The sequence below is a fragment of the Carex rostrata genome, chromosome 5, assembly GCF_964058835.1.
Source record: "Carex rostrata chromosome 5, lpCarRost1.2, whole genome shotgun sequence".
Lineage (NCBI taxonomy): Eukaryota > Viridiplantae > Streptophyta > Magnoliopsida > Poales > Cyperaceae > Carex > Carex rostrata.
In genome coordinates, this window is record NC_135922.1 from 10,877,068 (window position 1) to 10,894,912 (window position 17,845).

At 30.8% G+C, this 17,845-nt stretch overlaps 2 protein-coding genes across 2 annotated transcripts in view; both read left to right on the forward strand.

Annotated features, from left to right (window-relative positions):
* LOC144554118 (fatty acyl-CoA reductase 3-like) overlaps positions 1-17,845 on the forward strand; it is a 42,330-nt gene that overhangs the window by 9,942 nt on the left and 14,543 nt on the right. The window lies entirely within an intron of this gene.
* Positions 8,789-15,709, forward strand: LOC144554120 (fatty acyl-CoA reductase 3-like). The gene is made up of 10 exons (XM_078302366.1): positions 8,789-9,028; positions 9,678-9,781; positions 11,605-11,804; positions 11,928-12,028; positions 12,262-12,469; positions 13,116-13,277; positions 13,508-13,589; positions 14,110-14,376; positions 14,884-15,011; positions 15,355-15,709. Exons 1-10 carry the CDS (start codon positions 8,947-8,949, stop codon positions 15,506-15,508), a joined length of 1,488 nt encoding a protein of 495 aa, XP_078158492.1. The 5' UTR covers positions 8,789-8,946; the 3' UTR covers positions 15,509-15,709.

The following is a 17,845-nucleotide window of genomic DNA, read 5'->3' on the forward strand; positions in this document are numbered from 1 at the left end:
TTTTTATATTTGAAGCTTTTCTTTATATGTGAAGATGAGCAAATTCATGATATATATGAATTTTTGATATAACTATATTTGCACATGCATGCTATATATGAGCTTTTGATATATACCCATATATACCCTAGCATGCATCATATATATATGTTATATAGGATTTGGCTAATATGCTATCGGTTGCATAGAGGCCTCCCGTGCTACGGCTCAATATTTGAGTTTTCAAAATACTAACAGTCGATCCGAACCATTCATCTTGTTCTCCATATTAATATGTGTTTGGAGACCAAATTTTACATTTTTTGGAAATTGTTTACTATTTTTTTATGGTCCAGATTTTTCTGAAAAATAGCGATTTTCAATAAATCTAAAAAAATAGTAAAAAATTTCCAAAAAATGTAAAATTTGGTCTCCAAACACATATTAATATGGAGAACAAGATGAACGGTTCGGATCGACCGTTAGGATTTTGAAAGCTCAAATATTGAGCCGTAGCACGGGAGGCCTCTATGCAACCCATATATAGCACCGTAGCCAAGTCCATGTTATATATATATACATCTCTTATTTAGGTTCCAATGGTTTAATTTTGTAGTTTGGCTATTATTGAGAGATTTGGTGCAGCGATCTTCATCTCACTCGGTACGACATCTAAAAAAGTTGTAAGTACAACATAAAACTCATGTTTAATTAGTTTTGTGCATAAATTTGTATTTCGATAGCTAGACTAAATAGATTTGTAGTAAGTATATATGTAGCTAGAGTATTGTCTTAAGAGCCAAAACCGCATGATTAATGACTTTAGGTCATGATACCCGTTCAAAATTGATCCATTAGGGATTAATTTTGAATAGTCCCCGTTTTGGGACTGCTCTTTGAATACTTTGTCTCAATTAGGATGTGACCACTTGTTAGTCGTGTTTTAGTATTTAAGAAAATTTCGGCAGCATTTCTCCTTATTAGTTCCCCGAATACTCGGGGAACTAAGGGAAAATGCTGTCGAAATTTTCTTAAATACTAAAACACGACTAACACGTGGTCACTACTGAGACGAAGTATTCAAAGAGTGGGATAGGATGGTAACCAGGCCCCATGTAAGCCTTACTGTGAATAGAATTTAGTACCCCAAGCTTGTTCTAAATTAATTGTGTTCTACTATAATTGCAGATGGACCGCAGTTGGATGTACGAAACATCACGTGTATCAGATGAATATACGACAGGTGTCGAGGAATTTATCAGAGTTGCTATGGAAGATATGGCGAATAAGGGGAGTACAATGATGTTGTGTCCTTGTCGTGATTGTAACAATGGTCAAAAATTTTCCAACCCGAACCAAGTGAGGAGCCATTTAATCCGTCGTGGATTCAAGCAAGGATATAAGTGTTGGATATGGCATGGTGAGAGTTTTCCAACCGACATAGGTACTGGTACTGAGCATCAGGAATACCATACCGTTGGAGATGAGGGGAATGACTTACGGGGATTGGAAACCGACGTAGGTACTCGTACTGAGCAACAGGAGTATCATACCGAAGAAAATGATGATATAGTGGTAGATAAATGTGATAATTTTGATCAAATGTTACGTGATATAGAAGAGGATTTTGATAATGATAAGCAGTATTGTTTGTTTGAGAATTTGTACGAAGATTCTAATAAGGAATTGTATTCTGGTTGTTCTAAATTTTCAAAATTGAAAGGTGAATTAAAATTGTATAACCTTAAAGCATCTAACGGTTGGAGTGATAGAAGTTTTACTGAGCTATTACAAACTTTAAAAGAAATGCTTCCGGAAGGAAACGAGATACCACCCAATGTTTACGAAGCAAAGAAAATATTGTGCCCAGTTGATTTGGAAGTTCAAAGAATACACGCATGCCCAAATGATTGTATATTATATCGAAATGAGTATGAAGACCTTCACGAGTGTCCAAAATGTGGTGCATCACGTTACAAACCAAAGCAGATTGCCAGTGATAAAAGTGATGATTGTAAACCGAATAAAGGACCTCCTGCAAAAGCATTGTGGTACCTCCCCGTAAAACCGAGATTCAAACGTTTGTTCTCAAATGTTCTCAAATGCTAAAGATGCGAAATTACTGCGTTGGCATGCCGAAAACCGGAAGAAAGACGGGAAATTACGGCACCCCGCTGATTCTCCTCAGTGGAGGAATATTGACAGAGAGTTTTCTGAATTCGGACGTGACCCTAGAAATCTAAAGCTTGGGCTGAGTGCAGATGGAATAAATCCGCACAGTAGCATGAGCAGCAAGCATAGCAGTTGGCCGGTTCTATTGTGCATTTATAATCTTCCGCCTTGGTTATGTATGAAACACAAATACATCATGTTGACCTTGCTCATATCAGGACCCAAACAGCCCGGGAACGACATAGATGTGTATCTAGCGCCATTGATTGAGGATTTAAAAGAATTATGGCAACCCGGAGTGCAAATGTATGATGCATACAGCAAGGAGAAATTCACTTTACGGGCCATGCTTTTCTGCACCATTAATGATTTTTTTTTAAAATACAAAAATATAAAATAACACATAAACATTTTTTTTATATTTAAAATGACATACACATTCAAAAATATAAAATAACACATAAAAATCCTTTTTTTTTAATTTTAAAATACAAAAATATAAAATAACACATAAACATCCTTTTTTTAATATTTTAAAGTAACATACACATTCATAAATAAAAAGCACAATTTTAAATAAATAGCACTATCAGCATCGGTTCCTAACTTAAGAACCGATGCTGATAGTAATCCGCATTATTTTAAATAGGGAAGCCTATCAGCATCGGTTCCTAGCTTAAGAACCGATACAGATAACTATCAGCATCGGTTCTTAAGCTAGGAACCGATGCTGATAGGATTCCCTCTCCAACCGGTGCCTCTATATTCTTTAAAACTTACTAATTTTTCAAAACACCTAAACCCTCATAACCTCAAAACCCTCTCCTCCGCCGTGACCTAGCCCTGATTTGAAACCTCAAAACCCGGTCCTGTGTTCTCTTCTCCGCTGTGACCTAGCCGTGACCTAGCCGTGCGTTTTGAGTTTCCATTGCTCTTCTCCTCCGCCGCTCCGTTGGCCCGGTCCTGTCTTCTCCTCCGCCGGCTCCATTGCTCGGCCCTCTCCTCTCAGTCCACTCGCCTCTCATTTTAGGTAAGTTTGCTATTTTAGTTTTGCTATTTTAAGTAGTTTCAAATTATCAAATCAAATCAATTCGGTTTCAAATCAACCAAACCGAATTTATTAATTGTTTACAATTCGGGTACCAAACCGAATTTAGAAATTGTTTTAGAGATTTGTTAGACATTTGAGAGAAATTTGTTAGAAATTTGTTAGAAATAATTTGTTAAATTCGGGTACCAGTTATTTTAAGAATATACTTGTTAGAAATTTGTTACAAATTTGATAGATTAGGGTACCAATTTAAGAGGTACCAATTTGAGAAATAATTCGGGTACCAATTTAATTCGGGTACCAATTATATTTAGAAAATTCTTGTTGCTAATTCTTGTTGTTGGTACATTAGAATGCTGATGATCAGTGCTGCTATCGAGGAGTAAGTGTCTTTCCTAAATTTTACGTTTTGTTTAGAATACTAATGATTTTATTATTATATTATCATTTCAAAAATGTCTCGTAAGTACTGATTGTTCAATGTTTTCATATTTCAACAACGTCTTCATAAAGGAAATGGGTGCTTCTTTAACGGTTCGTAACGATTGCAAGGTAATAGTTCCTATTGCGATATAATTATAATGAATATACATATAAGCCATTTGTATGCTCGTAATACAAACATTTTATTTTTTTGAAACTTGTTATATAGTGCCCACAACAACCAGCCGGCTGGGAATGTGCATATTATACCATGTTGCTCATGCAAGACATAATAAAGCACTGTCTCGATGTTTTTCCGCAATTGAAGGTATAAATGCATTTATAAATTTTTCAAAAATAAGAATTGTTGCTTCAAATATAATAAAATACACAATTTAATTGTATATATATGCTCTTCACAAATTCTAAAAATGCAAGATATTCCCGCTAAATATACGGTACAACGCTTTGCCGACTTTCGCCAAATGTGGGCCAAAGTTTTGCTGAAAGAAATTAAGACGAGAGGAAGTTAGGAACATGAATTTTTTGTAATAAGTTAGGATGTGTATGATATATAATTAATTTAGGATGTGTTTTATTGATAATTAATTTAGGATGTGTTTTATTGAAAATTAATTTAGGATGTGTTTTATTGATAATTTAGGATTTGTGATAATTTGAAATTTCGGCCAGCTAAATAAATATGGAAGCTGGTCATTTAATAAAAAATATTTTTTAAAAATTCAATAGAGTATCAGGATCGGTTCTTACGTAAGAACCGATCCTGATAGTGATTTTCTGAATTTAAACACAAATCAGTATCGGTTCTTACGTAAGAACCGATCCTGATAGTTATTTTCTGAATTTAAAAAATCTAATTTGAAATATACATCTGTATCGGTTGTACAGTACAACCGATCCTGATAATTTTTTTCTGAATTTTAAAAAATCTAATTTACAATATAGATCTGTGTCGGTTGTTAATTACAACCGATGCAGATAGTAACTATTAGTATCGGTTGTAACAACCGATACAGATTTGTTTGGTATCTGTGTCACCCTCATCAGGATCGGTTGTGAACCGATACTGATATCTGTATATAACCGATCCTGATTCTATTTTTTCCAATGGTGATTCAAAAGAGCATAGAGAAGACTTGCACAAAACAGAGAGGCTATTAGAAAAAGTCGTCTAAGAAAAAAGGTGTTCTATATCCTTTAGCCATCTTTTCAAATGATTTTATTTATATTGTCTTACAAGATTCTAGTTAGCTATTTTATTTCCTGAAATTGCACCTACACTTATTCAGAATCATTTCATGAATATATGGTTTACTCTATTATAGCGATCTTGCTACTGACGAGGAGAGGAGTTCGCTGCGATTTGATTAAGTCCTAGATAAGTGTTTTTGAGTAAAATTATAGGTGAATTGTACCCACTGTGATTTGATTTTAGTAAATTATAGTTTTTTTTTTACTGATTCTAGATTTATGAAATTGTGTCTTGAATAATGATAAACTTTGATTTTGTAAATGTGATATTTTATCTAGTGAGTGTTATTTGTAAATTAGGATGTGTTATTTGATATCTTTATTTCAGACTGCTTGTTTATATATAGGCCAGCAAAAATATACGGTAGCTGGTCGAATAATAAATTTTATTTTAAAAAAAAAGTATTAGTGTGGGCTTTTTATTAAAGAGCCGACACTAATAAGTATTAGTGTCGGCTATTTAATAAATAGCCGACATTAATACTTATTAGTGTCGGCTACTTATTAAAGAGCCCACACTAATGCATTACTTTTAGTGTCGGTCAATTAAAAGTATTAGTATCAGCTCTATTAGTGTCGCCCAATATCTGACACTAATACCTATAAACAACCGACACTAATTCCAAGTTCTCCACTAGTGATGGCACATTATATCGACAAGAACTTCAATTTTCAAAAAAAAAATTATTAGTTTCAGACAAATGTCTTACCCGCATTCGGGTCCAGCAGTCGCAACTTTAATTGAGAAAGTTTTAGTTGAATGGAAGTTCAATAATAAGATTTTCATAGTTACACTAGATAATAGTTCAGTGAATGGTAATGCGATAGAAAATATAGATGAGAAATTTGGGCATAAAAGTGTTTTTGGTTGGAAACACATGCACATGAGATGTGCAATTCACGTCTTAAATATAATGGTGCAAGATGGTATGAAGATTATTCAATCGGTATTGACACAGTAAAAAAAATAAAAATCCATTTTTTACCGTGGTTGGTAATATATATTTTTTGTACTAATGCTATTACTAAAAAAACCATTTTTCTAAATATAGTCTTTGCACATAAATTATTATTTTAAATGATTGCGGCCATGTGACTATTGTCCACGTGGAAAAACAAAAGAAAAAAAAGATAAGCAATGATATCAATTGAGGTGCATGACATCCGTCGATCAGTACCATTTACCAAATATTTTGTTCTAATTGGTTTTCAAACAAGTTATTCAATTTTTTTGATGAAATATTAGTTGGCTGACTGTGCTACCTTCGAAATATCTAAAATCAATCAAGTAGTGTGCTACCTTCGAAATATCTGTACGTTATGAGTTCGGAAAGACAGCAAAGGTGGATATAGTGCCAAAACTATAACAATATTGACTATTGTGTCTATTCTAGCTTTACAACCCTCTTTTATTGCTTCGATGTGAAGTTTACTATTAAGAATTGACCTTATACCATACAATGTGTGTAAGTATATATACAAGTAGTGTTAATGCATACGATATAGGTAGGGTGTAAACATTTTCATATTCATATCCTACTCTTAACAATTAATAATTCACCTTGTCCAACTCAACTCTTATTAAAATTATCAGATAACGAAATGGTAGAGAGTGAATAATGAATAATACTAATATAATAATTACTTTTATTATATTTTACAAATATATCATCAAAACTCATTCATTCACACATATCCAATCACATTATTATTAAAAAAATGTTCAATCAATTCTACCTAAATTGTTTTTTTTAAATCAAGAAAATTTAAAAACACAAATATCTTTTCGAACAAATTCATTATTTAACTAAATAACAAAACATGTAAATAAAAGTAATATGGTTAATATTTTTCTTATAGCAAAAAAATATTCAATTAATAAAAAAGAACATCACTAATTATTAATTGCTAAATCAATATCATATAATTTTATTTTTTATAATTACCCTATAGGATAACGGGTATGAAATAATCTTTACCCGTACCCTTACTCTTACCCATTAGCTAACGAAAAATCCTTACTCATACCAATACTCATATCCAATAAACTAACGAAAAAAAACTTATCCATGTCCGTCTTATAAAATATAGTACGGGTAGAATAAACAGTTAAAAGGGTATCATTGACACCCCTACTATTTTCAATGATTTACCACATGGACCATGTGTAGGAGAGTTGTTAGGTAATCAGCGTAGACTAAGACTATATATCTATAAATGGAAGAGTAGTCTAGCAATCTGAAATTTATATATACACAGCCACACAAGTATGTCCTATAATTTAATTACAGCTCCTTGCATAAACGGTTCTATGCTTTGCACTTCCATCTTTCATCCCGGTTCGCCAGAAACAACTGAGAGTGATTTCATTTAGGTTTTGTATTAACGCAAATTTACAATCTGCAGGTTCGAGCGACGATCGGGACACTATCAACCTACATTAAATTGTGGAAACAATCATTAAAATTGGAGTTACAGATAAACCAAATACAGTCCGGTGATAACTAAAGCTAACTAACATCTACCCAACTATACATCTACCCAACTATACCCAAGGCATGACTACCCTCTAATTAAACCAACAAATTATAGTTGCCTGCATATGGCTCCCTTAAATTTTGAATAATCTTTTAATTTGTTCCAATCTTGCACAAACAGAAACAACGTTTCAAACCTACCAAGTTGAAGCAACCAAACAAATTCAAATATAGGTAAATCATAAATTTGCCCTTTGGAAAAAAAAAACATATTTCTACTAAATATAGATAAATCATCCATGTTAATGAAAGTTATGGAAAATAAATGTGATATTAATAAGTTGTTTATAAATACTTTATGTAAGAGTAATATTACCTCGCATTGGACCTAAGTTAGTCTCTTTTTTAACTTTTAAGTGTGGTACCAATATTATAACTTATTCAATATCAACTGAAGACAAGCAACATAATTATCAGTAAATAGGAAAACTACATTATTTCAATGGTGGGATTTTTTTCTGTAGAAATTAATATAAAAGAAGAGAGAGAAATAGAAAAAACACTTTAGGTTTTTCATTGATAAGATTAGTAAGATTTTTAGTGATTCTAAAAATCAAAATGTTTGAATTAATCAGTAGGAATTCTACTGATTCAAACTTAGTTATTTTTTTTTTCATTTGATACATAGATGAAGGGAATTCTTCTATTAAATCTGTAGTAAAATATAAAATGTTTTTCCAAATGTAGATATATGGAAACTTTCTATTATATATCTATATTTTAAGATACTATTTCTATTTTAGTAGATAAAAATTATAGTTTACTAGAGAAAACTAAAAGGAAAATAATAAAAACTTATTTGGATTAGTAAAATTCCTACCGATCCAAACTTTTTTATTTTTAGAACCGGTAGAAATTCTATTGATTTTTGTATTAATCAAATATCTGATATACTAGATCTTTTTGTTTCTCTCTCTTCCTTTTTATTAATTTTTAATGAAAAAACAATTCTCCCAATAATGAGGTATATATGGGTCACCCGTAACCAATAAAACAAACATTTATTAATGATCTTATGAGCATTCTTTTAATTAAATGTTTTTAAGTATGATGCATGGGCAGACAAATGAAAGGTGGCTTTATTTACACACTTTATTACACTAATCATTATTATCCATTCTTGCAAGGAAAAGTGTATGTATATAAAAATTGTCACACCTCATATTTTGACCATCCGAAACGTGATTATAACATCATCATCGCACTTCTCTATTATTGGTTTCAAACAGGCTGGATTAATCCACACAAATGCTCATCAAATTATGCATGCATATTTAACCGGCATTAGGAGTATAAAATTGTAGGACTTAGGAGTATAATTATATATCAATTTTCTGGTTCTCTTTCATTTGCTCTTCTCATACAAAAGCTATATATAAAGCACCCCAACCATCCTTCTCTTGTATTCCTTAAACACAACCATCTCTCTCTCTCTTCTCTCTTCTCTCTTCTCCCTTCTCTCTTCTCTCTTTCTCTCTTCTCTTCTCTTTTTCTCTGACTAAACATAGACTGATGGATCAAGGAAGTAAGATAGCAGGTTACTTCAAAGGAAAGAGCATTCTCATCACTGGCTCAACTGGTTTTCTTGGCAAGAGTATGTGTTTATATAATTATATATATCTCTATCGACACATTTTTCCTAGCTAGATAAATTTTCATTGCGCCATTTTAATGCTTGCAAGATAAATTTTTCTTCAATGTTTTTGTTAATATTTTTTGTTAATGGAAAACGTAAGATGACACCTAGCCAGCTTACCTTCAAAAAAATAAACAAAATTGCTTAGATGTTTAATATGTACGCGTCCACTTATGCATATGTTTAACACGTATATGTATACGTATGGGGGGTGTGCATTTGTGCCTTCAAAGATGATGAAAAGAATATCAAAGAAGGCATGCACAATGGCAATTTTTAAATATTTGGTAGTTTACATTTAACTCAAAAAGATAACAAAGAGAAAAAAAAAAAAAAAAAAAAAGGAAACATCAATGCTGCTCCATTTTAGCTTAGCCATGATGCTTTTAATAAAAAAAAGCATGCACCTAGTGCAATACGAACTGTTAGTTTTGGTATTAAAAGGGACAAATTAATTTTACAACATATAATCATTTGAGAGGAACATAAAAAATATGGTCTAAAAGCACATATATATGAATTATTAATTACATTTTTTTAACTTTTCAATTGCACTTATTTTAAGTGTCATGAATCTAGTACATTTTTTAATACTGATTTTTAACAGTTTTGATGGAGAAAATTCTAAGGGTTGAGCCACAAGTAAAGAAGATATATCTACTAGTAAGAGCACAAGACTCTGACTCAGCTAAACAGCGTGTGCAATCTGAGGTTTGATTTCCTTTGATTTTTTAATATCTCACATATATTTTGTAGGAGAAATAATTTTCGTACTTTTAAAATAGAAGCATGTGTAGGAATTTTTTTTTTTTTTTTTTTCATGGAATATAACTGTGTACACATACAGTGAAAATAACAGCACAAGCTAAACATTTTTAATTATGTATTAATATATTTTAAGTGGGAGGTATTTCATTCTTTTTAGGTAAACAAACAAATTAAACCAACAAGTACTAATATACAATTATTGTCATTCTCATGAGATGATTGTTTATTTTTTTTTGGTTGTAAGTTCCAAATCTGATATATATATTGAGAGCGATATATAATAATTGCACCACATCATGATCTAGATTTTTAGCCACATCTTTTTTTTGAGGAATCTTCCAAAAATGGAAATTGTGTGACAAAAATGCCTTTACAAAGTTTTCATATATCCAAGGTACTTTTAGAAAAGATTGCAGATAAGAAATTAAGACCAACCTATCCTAATGAGTAATATATATAGTTTAGAGAGATCTCTGTCATTGTCACAAAATATTGAATCATGTAAAAAATAAAGGAGAAGAAATGGAAAAATAATCTAGCCGCGTACTACAATATGAACCCAAAATGGTAAAAGATAAAACTAGTAGGAACAATGGTTAAAAGCATCATAAGTTGATGTAATAAAAAAGGTTGCTATATATAAAAGCCACTGAATGATTGGATCTAGATTCAATTGATGTGCACTTTGGTAATTACTTTCCTTGTGTAGCTAGCAAAAGAATTATGGGTAAAAAAAATTAATGAGCTAGCAGAAAATTAAATTTATATGCTACATGTAGGACAATCTGACAGTAACATTACAAGTAGTTGTACACTTTTTTTAGGAAGGGTGTTCACACTATATGTCGTTTTCAAAATAATGGATGTCTTTGCCAAAAAAAAAATAGTGGGATATAACAGTATATCTGTACATTTCCAGTTTTGGTAGGAAATTAATTAAAGATAATGTTCATCAATAGAATAAAATTGTTTGTTGGAAGGGTGTTCACACTATTTATGATGCTATGAAACTTGAACCAAATTAAAGAAGGAAGAACATCAAATTACATACAAATTCATAAAGAAGCAATTCTGAAATTTAATTTCTATTGAAGTTATCCACAAATTATATACAAATTCATCAAACAGTTGAATATGTTCAACTATAATAGATGAAACTTTTTTTTGCATTGACAATTCTTGAGTAGTTTTAAAGTGTAAAAAGGCATTCCATAGGTCAGGACACCATTACCTGACACCTGTCAGTAAAAGTCAAATCAAAGTAATATAATTAATTGAACTTCTTTAGTTATTTACTTATTATTGGAAATAATTACTTCTTTTGTTATTATTGCTTAGTGTTTGGCACTGTGGCAATCTATCCTATTCCGATTTCTTTTTTGTTAATATATATAAAATTTTAAATTAAATTTTTAAGAAGATGCTGAATAAAATTTAGTTTTCGTTAAAAATGCCGAAATTTTAAATCTCAATCCAAATATATTTTCAGTTAAAAAAAAATAAAAGATTGAAGATAAAGATTTGAAATTCAGTTCTTCTTATAACCGTATAATCAACCATCTTAGTGAAAATACTTTTGTTTCTCTTTTTTCCTTTCGCCTACTTCATAAAAAACAATATAATATTATGTCTACCCATTAATTGCTATGACAATTAAATATCTGTTTCTAAGTGTACTTCATGAATAGATATGAATTTACATTACAGAAAAAAAAACTTAAAGGGATACCATTATTTAACGGACTCAGTCTTATTATTAATTATAGGTGATTGGGAAGGAATTATTTAAGATTTTGAAAGAAGAACATGGCAAGGAGTACAACAAGTTCATGGAAGAAAAGATTTCTCCAATTGCAGGAGATGTCATTTATGAAAATTTAGGGATTGAAAGCTCCCAAGTTGAAAATTTGTTCCATGAAATCGACATAATTGTTAACAATGCAGCTACTACAAACTTCTATGAGAGGTAAATTAAATAAATAACATTAATAATAATTAAGTAATACTTGTTATTATTTCAAAATAAAATTGTTAAACAGCATATATACCCATTAATTTTCTTAATAATTTATTACTTTTTTGGATTTAGGTATGATGTTTCTTTAGATGTCAATACATTAGGAGCTAAGCATATTTTGGAGTTTGCAAAGAAATGTGTTAACTTAAAGATGCTTCTTCATGTTTCAACTGGTATGTACTAATTTATATCAATATTTCAGTTTCATTACCTTTAGAATTTTAATGTATCAATTAATTGTGACAATCTGGTACATAGTTTTTGTAAACTATGTAAACAGAATATTTAGAAAAGATGAAAAAAGCTATATTTGAAGTAATAGGTAGAGAATAACGTAAATTCAAAGAAATTGTGTTGAACAAAGAAATATTTTCTATATTAAATTCATAAATGTGTATATGAACAGCATATGTTGCTGGGTTGCAAGAAGGCCTAATACAAGAGAAACCACTTAAAATGGGAGCAACATTGAATGGAAGCTCAAACTTAGACGTTGAGTCGGAGCTCCGATTGGTCGAAGAAACAAAGAGAGATCTCCAGTTGTCGGAGACGGATTCACTAAAAAGTACTGAGAAGTTAGAGAGGACAGCCATGAAAGAACTCGGCATCAAAAGGTTAGAATAATAACACTGTTCTAAAGAGGATCTATGTATTTATTTTAGTTAGGCTATGGTACTATGGATAGCGCATATTGGTCCACTATATATGGATCAATATCTTCATTTTCAAAGTTGAAACAATTGATATGAACCTTTCATCAAGATCTCCATATGAAAATGTACTTGTGTATCATTTTTTTCATTTTTTAGAACTTTTTACTACTTTTTGGATAAGTAGAATATCACTTGATCTAAATATTATATTTTAGATCATTCAAGAGTAATTTTTTCTATATATCTAAAAAAAGTAGAAAATTTAGTTTACAAGTATATTTTCATATAAAAATCTTGTTGAACATTTCACTATGCATAGTACCATAGCCTTTCTTTTTCTCTTTGTTTTCCTTTTTTCTTTTGTGGGTTCAAAAAGAGTACTGCCAGTAACTTCCGCAAAAAAAAATTATGCATAGCAGATAAGCATTTATGATTTCTAGTACTCTTAATTATCACCTACGTACAGTGAGAATGTGAGATACATGCATAAACACACACAAGCTGCAGGGAGCACTATATATGCATGGACCAAAAGTTAAAGTTTGATGTTTCTTCTACATTTATTGAATGTAATTAATTATGTTAATATACTTTTTGTATGTTAAAGGGCAAGGAAATTTGGATGGCCAAATACATATGTATTTACAAAAGCACTGGGTGAGATGGTACTTGGTCACATGAGAGAAGATGTACCTCTTGTTATCATAAGACCTACTATTATTACTAGCTTGTACAAGGAACCCCTACCTGGTTGGATGGAAGGCATCAGGTACCCTTTCTTTTCTTCATTTATTATTTAAAAAACAATATTGGTTTTTTGATAAAATCGCGCTATAATCAATCATTTCCTTTAGCATTGATTGCAAGCACAACTGGTTTTTGTATGCAACAGTAAAAATGCTGGAAATTAAAAAAAATGGAAATATATTATTTTGGGTGCAAGTTATGAAAAATTGTGATTAATTTGTTGAACTGAAATAATTACTGTTTTTGTTACAGGACAATAGATAGCTTTATACTTGGATATGCAAAAGGAAACCTTTCATGCTACCTAGCTGATCTTAAGGAGATTATGGATGTGGTTAGTTCATAATTTTTTTCTAATTAATTGATTAATATATTCTGAAAGTTTCCAATGAAAAGCTTCAATTTGTATGGATAGGCCACGGTACTATGCATAGCTCATATTGGTCCATACTATGGATGAAAATCTCAATTTTTAGAATCTAAACAATCAATCTGAACCGTTCCAAATTCTCCATATGAAAATGTACTTGTAGATCAAATTTTGCATTTTTTTTACAATTATTTTTTCTTTTTTTAGATCGTTATAAAATCACTTGATTTAAAATTTTTAGAACAATCAATAGTAGTGATTTTCTTCCTATCTAAGAAATAATAAAAAATTCAAAAAAATGTAAAATGAAGTTCGCAAGTACATTTTCAAATGAAGATCATGTTGAACGGTTCAGATCGACTATTTGAATTTTGAAAATGAAGATATTGATCCATAGTACGGACCAATCCCTGCTATGCACATAGTTTCACTCTTCTGAAATAGCTTGATTGTTTTACAGAGCAAATGAATAATATGAATGCAGATACCGGGAGACATGGTGGTCAATGCCATGATAGCAGCAATAGTGATGCATTCTGGTGAAGATGCCGAGACAGTATACCATACCAGCTCTTCTACGAGAAACCCATTACGGTTCGTCACATTTGAACAGAGTGGGTACCGGTATTTCAGAGAGAACCCTCGCGTAGAAAATAATGGCAATACTATTGGATTTAAAAGGGTGCACTTATTTAACAGTGTCAGTGCTTTCAAGGCATACATGACTCTTCGGTACAAGCTTCCTTTGGAGGTTCATTTCTTTTTTTGAATCAATTGCTATATTATTTGGGAAACAAAACAATGCTTAATTGTGACTAAATTTGGAATTTCTGTTAGCAAATTAATTACAACAATTTTTTTAGTGAAATTTCAAATAACAACCAAAATAATTTTAAGCATTTGAATCTACCAACCACAATTTTTGCATGATTTGCAAATCCCAACCAACCATAATTTTTTGTATGATTTGCAAATCCTAACCAACCACAATTTTTATTGACTGTTTGTTGTAACAGTTATCTCAAAATTTCTTGGGGCTTATCAGAAAATATGATAATATTTGGGGTTATCTTAAAAATGATCACAATATCGATATCAACATCATGTATAAGTACAAAGTTCTGCATTAGGCTTCCAAATTGGGCAACAGAAATATCATGAAAAATGAACATTTGCAAAATGGCCATCGAAAATAAAATAAAATAAAATTTGTTTTGCTTTTTGAGTTCACAAGTTACTAATTGGTGCTTTGTTGCAGGCATTGCACATAGTAAACTTGCTATTGTGCGGGCAATTTTCGCACCAGTACAATGAACTAAGTCGGCAGTACCGGTACATTATGCACCTTGTTGACCTCTATGCCCCTTATGCCTTTTTCAGAGGACGGTATATATGCATTCCTACCACCAAATTATTATTCATAATTTATTCAAACAAAATAACAGGGAGCAATTCAAAAACCATGTTCAACTATTAATTGGCATCAGACATTAGATACAACACTTCTAAAAATTTTACATAATTGAGTCAGTGTGTTAACAAAATATTTTTTTTATAAATTAAGTTTTGATGATATGAACATGCAATTTGTTCAAATAAAATAACAAGGAGCAATTAAAAATAATGTATCAACTATTATTTTGCATCAGACATTAAATACAGCACTTCTAAAATTTTACTTAATTGAGGCAATGCTAACACAATTTTTTTTTCTTTTTCTGAATTTAAGTTTTTATGACATGAACTTGCAAAGGCTGAGGCTTGCAATCGAAAAGGACATGACTGATGCGCAACTTTTCTATTTCGACCCCAAAATCATCGATTGGGGCAACTACTTTTACCGAACTCACATTCCAGGGGTTCTGAAATTTCTCCCCAAGTGAATTACTGTAAACCCCATATGCTGGTACAACAAACATGGATACATTATTTTCTTGTAAACTGTTGAAATTCTAAATGTTTATGCTGGTTCTTTTAATTTTATGTTAATGTATTATTTGGATGCTTATTTTCTCATCAGTGATCACTATCACTAATGTATCATGTCCCAAGAATATAATTATAATGCAAAATTATTTTATGAATCTTTTGGTAATAGAAAGCTCGGATTGGTTTGAAGGGAATTATTTGAGATCGTAATAACAAATTTTATCAAACAATTTTAAAAAATATTGTTTCAATTTATTGGCTTCTCACGGTGACAGTCGTTTAACTTTTAAATTCCATCATGTAGAATAGCAAATCGAAAGTCCACTTTGATAAAATAATAATAATAATAATAATAATAATAATAATAATTCTAGCATACATCTAAATTGTATATACAACATTTGATATCCTCAAAAATATTCATACAAATTGGATGCACTTGATCCGAATGAAGTCACCAACCCAAGAAAAATGTAACGGTTGCTGTCCCAACTCTTAAAATGTGGCGAGAAATTGCTTTACAAAAAGTGTTAGGCCCAAAAAGGTCATCATAATTGGGCCCTCTAAAGCAGCTTGGGCTGTATAGAAATAGAACTATGGCCTAGTAAAATTATACAATCCCCGAGAGGAGATCATAGCAAGGGACTAGCATAAATCAGGTAAAACAACTCACGGCTCATGACTCATTCGAGATCAATTCAGAAAAAAGAAATCGTAATTAGCTCATTTGATTCTAATTCATTATGACATGCACAAGTTCAAGCTTAATTGCCTCAGCTTGGCTCTTGCTGACTTGGTTCGTTTCTCAGCTCGTTACAATAATAACCAAAGCTCTTTTTATAATTTTTTATTATCACTCGTTGTGCCCACAATGCGAGGATAAACCTCGTTGAAAAACAAATCTGTTTTTCTTTTTCTCAACTCATAATCTTTGCACGGCTCATAGCGTCAAAGCAGCAAATATCTTGTATCTATGTTGTTGCTCACAGCATGCATGAAGAAGTTATTAGCGAGCTGGCTCGACTCTACTCATTTATTGCCCTCAAAACAACTAAGAATGAGAACCGCATATCTAGCATAGATAGCAATAAATTTTATCTTATTAAAATTGTCATTTAACACCATTAAAATCCAATCAATTGTGCATTAGTACATGACTATACTAAAATTGTCATAAGCTATTCTTCTCCAACATCTAACATTAGGTGACTGAGAAAACTAACTAACGGATTAACAACAAACGTTTCATTTCATACCACTATCTCTTAATTAATTCTACAATGAATATTTTGTAAAAAGATTCCTGTTGTATCTACATTAGTGTTATTTTGAAAAATAAACTAAATATATACATTAGTGTTATTTTGTTATTGTAAGACATAGTTAGAACTTTAACCAATAAACTAAATGTCAAACCATAACTCAGGAAAAATTCGGTTTTATCGTCTTATTTGAAATTTATCATGAGATCGTATCGCATTGCTACTCTAAAAAAATTGGATCTACTAAATTATTTATCAATTCATAACAATAAACTATTTCGATTTTTAGATATTAGTAAATTAATCAATTAGTAAGTTATTAAGTTACTAAAACTATTTCCAATGTTATTTTTAGGGATTAGTAAGTTAATTTATTAAAAAAAGTAATAAGAGTGAAGCTATGGTATATACTATATTCATAGTGCATTAGTGCTGATACATCCATACTATAGATCAATATTTCTATTTCAAGGTTCAAATAGTCAATATAAATCATACAATATGATCTCCATATAAAAATGTACTTGTAGGTCAAATTTAGATATTTACGAATTTTTATTACTATTTTTAGATAGATAAAAATTACTTGATCTAAAAATTCTAGACCATTCAAAAGTAGTGATTTTTTTTTAATCTAATAACAAATATTAAAAAAATAAAAAAAATGTAAAATTTAGTTTGCAAATTCATTTTCATACAAATAATCTTGAAAATTCAGATCAGCTATTTGAACTTTAAAAAAAAAAATATTGATCCATGGTACAAACCAATACGTGCTATGCAAAGTGCCATAGCCTCACTCAAGTATAATAATAATATAGCAATTTCACAAGGTGTACCATGTAAAAAAAATTCAAAAACTAGAAGCAAGCAATTGGTGTCTGAATAGACACCGGGCATCAAAACAGGAAATAAATCTGCTGTGATTCTCAAAAGAATCACATACCCTGCTTTTCTAAATCCACTCCTCTATTTTTCTAAATGCACAAATCTCAAAACAAATGAATGGATAGATTTAAAAAAGCAGGG

Bases quoted from the DNA above. Each gene is read 5' to 3' on its own strand.
- LOC144554120 (XM_078302366.1), top strand. From the start codon at position 8,947: ATGGATCAAGGAAGTAAGATAGCAGGTTACTTCAAAGGAAAGAGCATT. The intron at 9,029-9,677 runs GTATGTGTTTAT...GATTTTTAACAG, and splicing joins AACTGGTTTTCTTGGCAAGA to TTTTGATGGAGAAAATTCTA. The intron at 13,590-14,109 runs GTTAGTTCATAA...ATATGAATGCAG, and splicing joins TTAAGGAGATTATGGATGTG to ATACCGGGAGACATGGTGGT.